At 38.8% G+C, this 10,603-nt stretch overlaps 1 protein-coding gene and 1 long non-coding RNA gene across 4 annotated transcripts in view; both read right to left on the bottom strand.

Annotated features, from left to right (window-relative positions):
• Positions 1 to 10,603, bottom strand: part of LOC310834283 — a 285,003-nt gene that overhangs the window by 236,843 nt on the left and 37,557 nt on the right. The gene's annotated exons all lie outside the window — the stretch shown is intronic.
• Positions 1,258 to 2,700, bottom strand: LOC310834432 (vomeronasal type-2 receptor 26-like; the record flags this gene model as incomplete). Its single annotated transcript, XM_083717919.1, has 2 exons — positions 1,258 to 2,220; positions 2,583 to 2,700. Coding segments are annotated over 2 exons (1,020 nt in total), but the record flags the coding sequence as incomplete, so codon positions are not given.

Raw genomic sequence — 10,603 nt, 5'->3', positions numbered from 1 at the left:
GAGTGATACTGAGCAGCAAAGTCTCACCGGGATGGTTACGAAAGCCAGATTTTTGCAGGGAAAAGAATCAGTGATCAGTCTGACAGAGCCCTTGGTGTAAGGCCAAGCTCTGAACACCACAGGAGATATTAATAGTATCTTCAAGTCTTGATTCATAGTTTTCATGCAGCTACTGAACTCCCCAGAGAGTCAACGGAATGATTGTGATTACTTTTATAATTACAGGAGAGTTAATCAGCTGTGCTGGGTTGTTGCTTCTTGGTGATGTGGAGTGGCGGGACATGTTTATCACATCACAGCCAAAGTCTCAGCTGGTCTTCCTTAGCAGGGAGAGCAATAAAGGTTTATACAGACTCAGCAAAAAAGAAAAATAGGTTACCCTGAAAACTACTTAAGATGAAAATATATAATAAAAGAATAACTGCTTTGCAGCCAATTCTTCAAAGAGTAAAAAAACAAAAACCTTTGCATAACCTATAAATCTAGTATAAATTTGCAATACATTAACTAACACCAAATGGACAGACCATAATTTTCAGTTGAGAGCCAGTGAGTGTTGGACTAGGACATGGGAGACCCAATTTATTACAGTGGTAACTTGGGTTACAAACACTTCGGGTTACAGACTCCTCTAACCTGGAAGTAGTACCTCGGGTTAAGAACTTTGCCCCAGGATGAGAACAGAAATCGCGTGGAAGCCCTATTAGCTAAAGTGCTACCTCAGGTTAAGAATAGTTTCAGGTTAAGAATGGACCTCCGGAATGAATTAAGTTCATAACCAGAGGTACCACTGTACTTCAATCCAGCTACTAATTCCCCATTTGTATCTGTCCTACATGGAGAAGATAAATTCAGAGAATCTGGGTCTCATTTGCAGGGAGATGAGTGCCAGCAGGTAATAAATGTCATTCAATTGTTTTGAAGTCCCACTTGGAAATGTGACAACTTCACATTGTGAAGCCAGGTGGATGCGTACATGCATGTGTATCTACAGGTGGATGATGATGGAAAGTAAAGCCTTGGCAGAAGTTATGTATTTCACACTGATGATTTCTCCCCATGAAGGGATATACCTTTAGCACCTGACAAATGGAAGATCAGTGTATTGACAGGATAACAAATTGACAGAACAACTTTATGGGGTTAAAAATTGGTCTCAGCTTTATTGATTACAGATGTAGGTTTGAGGCTTTTTCTGGGGATGAAAAAGATGAAAAGGATGAGTGTTGAGAAATACAACGAATAACTTTTTCTGCTTTTCATTCAATAAATGCTAGCAAACAATGCAATAATTAAAACCATCAACACAATTTGATTCCTATTTGCTCCTCAGAATTAAGTGGTCTTTGCTGTTCAAGTCGGGCCTCAGAAGAATTATGTACAATTTGGGGGAAAAGATACAACCCAGCAAACCTGCGCTGGAGGCCAAGATGCAAAAGACCTCCACAGCCACCATCTGCTTTCCTTTGGTGCTCAGATAAGAGGGAACAAAGGACAGCCAAACGCTGCAGAACACCAACATGCTGAAGGTGATGAACTTGGCTTCGTTGAAACTGTCCGGCAACCTCTTGGCCAGGAAAGCCATAGTGAAGCTGACCATGGCCAGGAATCCCAGATAACCCAGGACAGAATAAAACATCGCGACAGAACCTTCATTGCATTCCACAATGATTTCCTCCAGCAGAGAGTTCATGTCCACATCTGGGAATGGAGGAGCCGTACAGAGCCAAGCAGCACAAATGCTGGTTTGAACGGAGCAGCAAGCAAGAAGCACAGAGTTTGTGAGAGATTTCCCCACCCATTTCCTCATCCTGGATCCTGGTTTGGTGGCCATGAAAGCCAGAACCACCGTGATGGTTTTGGCCAAGACACAAGACACAGCAATGGAGAAGATGATGCCAAAAGCAGCTTGTCGTAAAGAGCAGCTCACTGGGTGAGGCTGGCCAATGAACAGCAAGGAGCAGAGGAAGCAGAGCAAGAGGGAAAGAAGCAGAGTGTAGGTGAGGTCCCGGTTGTTGGCTTTGACAATGGGAGTGTCCCCATTCCTAGAGAAGACGCCAAGTATCAGAGCTGTGACCAGAGAAAAGACCAGGGCTAAGGAAGCTAAAACGAACCCTAAAGGTTCTGAGTAGGAAAGAAAATGTTGGCGTTTGAGGAGGCATTGATCTCTGGCCTTGTTTGGAAATTGGTCATCTTGGCACTGGAAACAATAATCCATATCTGAAGAAAATAAAAATGAATGAATACAATGAATGATATATGAGTTCCGAGAAATGTTGCATTAATTATTTGGTAATTAATTTGGTAAGTGGATATTAACAACTGTTTGTACAATCTCCTGCCAGTATGCATAATCCACAATAGGCTCTATATTTTGATGGGCCTAAAATGCATGGATTGTTCATCTACTCTGTCCTTCATCTGGAGTTAGTGATCAGAAACATTGGCTTTGATTGTACCCTTAGCTAGAGTTGGTCACAATTGTTAGTTGTACAATGCAAAATAGTAATACGAGATTCACTGGAAAAAACTGAAAGAGATATTAGGAATAATTTTTTATAGTAGCAGATGATGTTTCTTACCCGTCTGATTTGAAATCATCCCATGTGGACACGAAGCACAATCATAGCAACAAAATGGCAACCCCTCCTTCTTTTTCCTGCTGTAGCCTGGCTGGCAGCGATCATTACACAAGGCAAGGGGCAGCACCTAGCCATAAAAAGAGGAGAAAATGTAGCTCTCGTGCCTTGTAAACAACACAATTTTAACCAAAAAGAGATCAGCTGAATGATTAACATTATTCCAGAAAAAGTCGGTTGTTTCTATAAATATTATTCCCAATAATATTGGAAGTGAATGAGAAGGGATATTGAATTTTAAATCTGCATAAAGATGGAGGATGGAGAGAGGACAGGGAAGACAACAGACCTTGCAATACATGGAGTTAAAAAAGAAGGTAAAATAGGAAGCACATACATTAGGCTCAGAGAAGCACCGCAAGACAATAAATATTTCCAAACCAATGGGTAACTTAGCCTCCCCTTGTCTTCTGAGATGTAAATCTCACTTGGGTCAGTATAATTTACTCCTACAATACCGCATTTTTAAAAATCCAATGGTCCCACCTGATTAAAAGCTCTGTGCCATGTGATGGCTCCCTCATCCATGCTGAAGTCTACGTTTTGTGAGTCTTGTGGAACTATCTTTCCTACTTTCATTCGGGAGAAGGTTTGGTTTGGAAAAGTAACCCAGTTAATAATATCAAATCCACCTGCTAACTCCCCATTCTCATCAAAGGACACAAAGTCACCAGCACTGTTGTTAAAGGAGATACTCCTCAAGAACGAGTGCAGCTAGACAGAAGAAAACAAAGGCAAAGTTTAAAAAGGAGAGCTTTTATGGATTTTAGAAACAAGAAGTATCCATCAATATATTCCACACAATGCAAAGTAGTCCAAAAGTGTGCCGTCTACAACAGTTTGTGCATATTAGTATTTCTAGCAAGTACAGCTGGCTTGTCATATGCATGAGGGTTCAGCTCTGGGGTCCGTGTGCAATGGCAAAATGGTGCCATGTCAGGAAGCCCTGGAACTGCCCCTCCTGCAAGGTGGGAGTGCAGGGAGAAGGGGGCAAAGAAATGGGGGGCAGCTCATGTTGGGTTTTCCCTGATCTCCATTTGTTTATTTACTTCCCCCAACCAACGTAAAATGAACATAACTTGCAGGTCCACTATAATCACTGGAAGGGAGTTAAAAAACAGACCAGGCAACCACATTTGAAAATAGCCCTCTATGTCCCTCTTTAGTGCAGAAACAAATGCAGGTTCTAGAAAATAGTTGGTGGACAGCATGGGTGGGCAGTCATGGGAAGAAACAAACCTTAATATTTTCAAACATATTCTTAATTTTTCACAATTCTCCTTTCTCTTGCTCAACTTTGCAAAGGTTTATTCTGAATAGGAAATCTCACCTGCCAAGGTTGCAGTTTTGGAGGATTGAGCCCACCTCTGTCTGCCACCATTCTGCGTTTTGACCTGGATGAGTGCATCTGATGTAAAGTATGTGCAATGGCATAAACCGCATTATAGATACTGTAACTTTGGCCAGTCATGGTCATTTCAAAAATATGCCCAGGAAGACTCTTCAGACTCTCATGGCCAGTGCAGGTCTTTGTGTTTTCACTGCTCTCATTGGAAGCAGAAAATAAACAGTTGAATGCCTGTTGCCAAAAAGCCTGGAGGAACCCATCTCCATTTGGAGAGTTGGGGTTCAGGGTCTGAAGGAAGTCTTTAAATCCCTGGACTTCCTCTGTGTGAATTGCAAAAGACAAGGCACCATCAAAGACTTGTATGTCATAATACCTTTGCATTGTTTCTGAAGAGAAAGCCCACTGGGCTGTCAAAATCCACATGGTGCCTGTAGACTTCTCTGCAATGTCTTCAGCTAATGAAAAGAAATATTGCATCCATTTCACAACTGCAATGGTCTGAGGTTCTGCAAACAGAACTAATATGTTAATTTCTGAGGCTACCAGGAAAGTGGACTTGGCCCGAATGAGTTCCAAAAACCTGAAATTATCTAGACCCTGAGATATGGCTGGTAGTTTTTCATTGAAAGCTGTACAGACTCCATGCCGGGAAAGCATTGGCACTAAACTTTGCATAAAGGTCTCCCCATTTTCATCATCGGATGCCACAATTCCTACCCATGTCCACTGGAAATGTAGAAGTAGCATGACAATCCCTGCATATTGATATTTCTCATTGGGCACCGTTCGGTAGAATGTCTGGGGCTGCAACTCTGGGCTTCTCACTTCAGCTAATACACAGTAAGCAATCTGGAGGAAGAAATCAATCCCACAAGAATTGTAGAGTTCTAGCTTACGGTTTATAAATAGAGGCACCATATTTTCATATAATTTCTGCAATAAGGGGACAAAAATGAATACGGTATGGGACGCCAGCAAGGCTGTGATGAGAGGCTTCTTTATCCAGCAAAATGCTTTGAAAAATAAAAACAGAGAGAAAGGTAAGAAGGAAATTTTGAGGCAAATAATGGAGAATGAACAAAAATTGATAAAAAAACCTAATAATGTGAAGATAAGACAGAACATAAAGACTTTACAAACACAATTTGCAATGATAATTAACAAGGAAGTAGAAGGGAATATAAAAAGGTTGAGACAAAGGAACTTCGAGTCGGCTGATAAATCAGGAAAATGGCTGGCGTGGCAGATAAAGAAAAGGAAGGAACAGAACACAGAACTGAAGGTGCAGAGATAGATAATCTGAAAGAGATCAGAAAAGGATTCTTGGACTTTTATAGACATTTGTACAAAAGTAAAGGTAAGAACAACATGAGAAAAATAGAAAGATTTTTAAAGGATAAAGAGGTGCAGAAGATCCCGATGGGAAAAAAAGATAACTTGAATGCCCCGACTGAAACTGAAGAAATCAAAGAGGCAATAAAAGAGATGAAAAAAGGGAAAGCTCCAGGACCGGATGGATTTACAGCTAGCTATTATAAAGAAATGAAAGACATCCTAATTGTACCTATGAAAGAAGTCATGAACAATATTATGAGAAACAGAGAAATTCCAGAAACATGGAAAGAGACGTTTATTACATTTATCCCAAAACAAGACTCAGATTTAACACAAGTTAAAAATTATAGGCCCATTTCATTGTTAAATACTGACTATAAAATTTTTGCGAGTATTCTAGCAAATAGAATGAAAAAGGTTCTACAAGAAATTATACACAAGGATCAGACGGGTTTCCTTCCTGGCAGACAGATGAAAGATAATATAAGAAATATAATCAATATTTTAGAATACCTGAATTCCAGGAATGAGAAACAAGCCATGATGATTTTTGTGGATGCTGAAAAGGCCTTTGATAATATATCATGGGATTTTATGTTAAAGAATTTAGAATATATGGAAGTGGGTAAGGAGTTTTTTAATGGATTAAAAGCAATATATACAGAGCAGAAAGCAAAGTTGATAGTAAATAATATTACAACAGAAGATATAAAAATAACTAAGGGTACAAGACAGGGATGCCTGTTATCGCCATTATTATTCATTTCGGTGCTGGAAGTTTTGTTAAAGTCAATAAGGAAAAATGAAGAAATAAAAGGGGTGACTGTGGGCAAAAATGAATATAAAGTTAAAGCGTTTGCGGATGATCTGGTAATAATGGTGGAGGAACCATTGGGAAGTGTAAAAAGAATAGTAGAAGAAATAGATCAATTCGGTCAAGTTGCAGGATTTTATTTAAATAAAAAGAAGACAAAAATTATTGGTAAAATTTGAAACAAGAATTAATAGAGGTAATGCAACAACAAACTGGAATAGAAGTGGTGAATAAAGTGAGGTATTTAGGAATTTGGTTAACCCCCAGAAATATTGATTTGTTTCAAAATAATTATATACCTGTGTGGAATGGAATAAAAAGGGATTTGGAGGTGTGGGGAAGGTTGAAGTTATCCTTTTGGGGGAGAATATCAACGATAAAGATGAGTGTGCTACCAAAGATGTTCTTTTTATTTCAATCACTCCCGATAATCAAGGGGGTATCAATATTTAAAGAATGGCAAAAGATAATATCAAGGTACATCTGGCAGGGTAAGAAGCCAAGGATTCAGTTTAAGTTACTAACAGATGTGAAGGAAAGAGGTGGCTTCGCTCTGCCAGATTTGAAACTATATTACAAAGCATCATGCCTTTGTTGGTTAAAGGAGTGGATTAAACTAGAAAATGGAGAATTGTTGGATCTAGAAGGGTTTGATAATAGATTTGGTTGGCACGCATATATATGGTATGAAAAGAAGAAAATTCATAAAGGGTTTGAAAACCACATCTTCCGAAGACCATTGATAAATGTATGGGACAGGTATAAAAATTTATTGGAACCTAAACTCCCCCACTGGATTTCACCATTAGAAGTTATGAGTGTGAAAAAGATTAATATGAGGGGGAGGTGGATAACATATGGAGAATTGATAGTTAAAGAAGGGGGGAAATGGAAAATGAAACCCTATGAAGAAGTAAAAGAATTTGTTTATGATTGGTTGCATTACTATCAGGTCTGTGAAATGTTTTAAAAAGACTGTAAAGCATGTGGATATGGAGAAAAAGAATCAAAATTTCAATCAGAGGTACTGAATAATGACTATAAAAATTTGTCAAAAATGTATAAAATGTTGCTGGAGTGGTATACAAAAGATTAAGAGGTTAAATTGGTAATGATACATTGGGCCAGAGATTTTGGTTATAATATACAATATGATGAGTGGTCAAAATTATGGAATGAAAGACTAAAATTTACGGCATGTACTGCATTAAAGGAAAATGTAATGATGGTATATAACGCCAGTAAAACTAGCTAAAATGTATAAAACATGTAATAAGTGTTGGAAATGTAAAGAAAAAGAAGGGACATTCTATCATATGTGGTGGGAGTGCAAAAAGGTGAAAGGCTTCTGGAAATGATATATAATGAATTGAAAAAAAGATGTTGAAATATACGTTTATTAAGAAACCAGAGGCCTTCCTATTGGGATTGGTAGGAAATGAAATAAATAAGAAAGACTGTAAACTTTTCCAATATGCAATAACAGCAGCGAGAATACTTCTGGCCCAAAAATGGAAACAGGAAGAAATACCAACGGTGGAAGAATAGAGATTGAAACTGACTGATTATGCAGAATTGGACAAACAGGGAAGATTCGGTATCAACGGGACCAAAAGTTCATCGAGGACTGGGGAAGATTTACAGATTATCTGAAAGGCATATGTGATGAACAGATAACGCTTGTTGGTTTTCAAGAGACTCTGTGAAAAATAGAGGAATATTGTTAAAAAGAGAGTAAGATGAGGGAAGGAGATATTTAAAGGCAATACTAAGTTAAGAAATGCGTTAATAATATAGATGTAAACGAAAGATTGGCAGAGGAACTGAGGGAAGTAAAAAAAAGATGAATGTGTGATAAAATGTGAATTGATTGTATAAAAATTTGTTTTTTGGAAAATGAATAAAAAATATTATTTAAAAAGTGGTCGGGGCCAGTGGACAAAATCAAGACAAGCTACTCCCTTGCTTAGTTGGAACCATTCTGATGAGACACAACTAGGGATAGGAGAGGAATTGAGTTCAATGAACATCTTAATAATTAAAAAACAAAACCCACCTGATTCACAATTCCTGAAACAATTGGTGAGCCAAAATGCAGCTGTCCTCTGACATTTGTACTTCTCTGAATTTTGCAATTGACTTCTCCGACCAAAAGCAAAGCTTTATATTAAAATGGCACTGGTCACAAAAGTGAATACATCAGTGAAAATGAAATAAAAAAATATATTACATTAGGAAAAATAGCTGGGAAATCTGGGGATTAGCCAGAACTGCTTAGGAGGAGCAGGGTTTCTCTGACCTCTTGCAACTGGCCTTGGGCAGCTTCCTGGGAGCAGGAGGAAGACTCCTGCTGCTGCATTTGCCCAGTGCCAACCTCCCTGCTGCTTCCCAGTGACACAGGGGAGACAAAGTCTGGCAAGCACCAAAGCCCCTCTCCTCCAACCACTAGTGCATAGCTCCCACAGATGCTTTTGTACCAGGTATATATTTTCCTTTCACACTTCGTTTTTCAGAAAAATGAACCAAAGTAAAAGAAAGCATTGAGAACCCAGAAGATAATTATTGTACCCGAGGCAAAAGACCTTCACAGCCCCCACATTTACTATACCTGTGGAATCTTGTAGATGCTTAAGACAGTAGCAATGTGGAGGGAGATGTCAGAGTTAAGTCCCCCAATAAAAGCTATCTTACTTTTCTTCTCACATTTGAAGTTGGGGACAATCCTTTCTGTGATGGACAGATGTTTCAGGGTGTTCTGATAAGTCATCCTTGCATTTAAGTAGCTATCATAGATTTGAAACCCAAGGGTCATATTCGGGAGGATATTATGATTCTTGTTTATTTCTTTCACAGCAAACACCAGGGAGAGGATATTCTGGTAGTACTTCACTTCATCACTAATAAAAGAGTTATACAGTGGTACCTCAGGTTACAGATGCTTCAGGTTACAGACTCCCCTACCGCAGAAATAGTACCTTTGCTTCAGGACAAGAACAGAAATCGTGTGGTGGCGGCGCAGCGGCAGCTCAGGTACCTCAGGTTAAGAACAGTTAAAGGTTAAGAACAGACTTACAGAAAGAATTAAGTTCTTAACCCAAGGTACCACTGTACTACGTGTCAGAGGTATTCTCTTCCTCTCACTCTTAAGCACATTGGTAACTTTCTGGCTCTCTCTGGCAAATCCCAAAAGATTAAATAAAACAAATAAGTTAACAAACAAACAAACTATATATCCATTCTGTGTCTCAACAGTTGATAGTTGACCCCATGGACAATACTCAGTCAGCTTTAAGAATATTGCATCTAAATAGCATTTAATTTTGTGCAGAGCATTCATATACTGAAACACACATATGTAAATCAATCTGTTATTTGCAGCTGTACCACTGGTGCCTAAAATTGTGGGTCCTCACAGGTGGCTAAAGCAAACAGCTATTTTGCTACTGCTGGGAGGGGGTACCTGATTGCCACATCTTTCTCTTACCCCTTTATTTCCTTTCAGCAATCAACGGACACTCACTGGAAGAGAAGTTCCCAAGTCTGACATTCTGACTGGTGCCTCTCAGATAGTAAATGTTTGGTGTAGGTGGGGAGTAGAGACCAGAGCACATCTGATGGAACAAATTCTATTCTTTCATAGTAACTGAGTTTCCCTCCTTCCCTCCTTCAAATAAAATTGTGGCTGTACAAAAAATACTGTAGCCAATGTTAGTCATACTCTTAGAAGGCCCATTAGGATTAATAGATCAGACTAAATTAGGTTTATTAATTTCAGTGAGTCTACTCTACAAATAACTTAGTATCGATACTTGGTTTTTTTTACTCAGTATGGTTTACATTGTATAGCAGAGAATATAATCCAAATTCTATGTTATTCATATGTCACATTCATCTGTGACTGTCAGATTAAATGATAGTGATTGTGAATCTCAGGATCCAGCTTTGCTGCAAAGAAAAACCGGATGTTAATGGTGTGAAAGGAAACACAGAGGGAGAATTAGGATGAAGTTGGGAGAAAGTGGTGAGAGCCATGGGATCAGATGATGAGAAAGAAGAACAGGCAGAAAACAGAAACCCCAAGAAGTGGAATAAAGCAACAAAGAAGAAAAATGACCAGATCACAATATCAAAAGAAGAAAATATATGTTCCACATCCTACTTGATAAAAGTGACAGGGAAACGTGTTCTGAGCATGCTAACGTATGTTTGGTGTAATTGTAGCATACATGAGCTCACCAAGGGTACGCTATGAAAGATAAAGTTATTTACTTACAAAAGTTCATCTATAAGCTTTGTGTTTGGGTGCTCATGGAAATCCATTTCTTCAAATAAAAAGCCAAAATAGGTAACAATTCCTCCAATGATTAGGTCCCCTCTCTGATAATTCTGGTATGGAAGCTGGAAAGGCTCCATCATGGTGCATCTAGCAGAGTGTTCCTTGCTCTCAGCTGGAGGCAACTGTAGCCA

The sequence above is a fragment of the Podarcis gaigeae genome, assembly GCF_964106915.1.
Source record: "Podarcis gaigeae genome assembly, chromosome: 16".
In the NCBI taxonomy this organism is placed as follows: domain Eukaryota; kingdom Metazoa; phylum Chordata; class Lepidosauria; order Squamata; family Lacertidae; genus Podarcis; species Podarcis gaigeae.
This window is presented reverse-complemented; position numbering and strand designations above follow the sequence as displayed.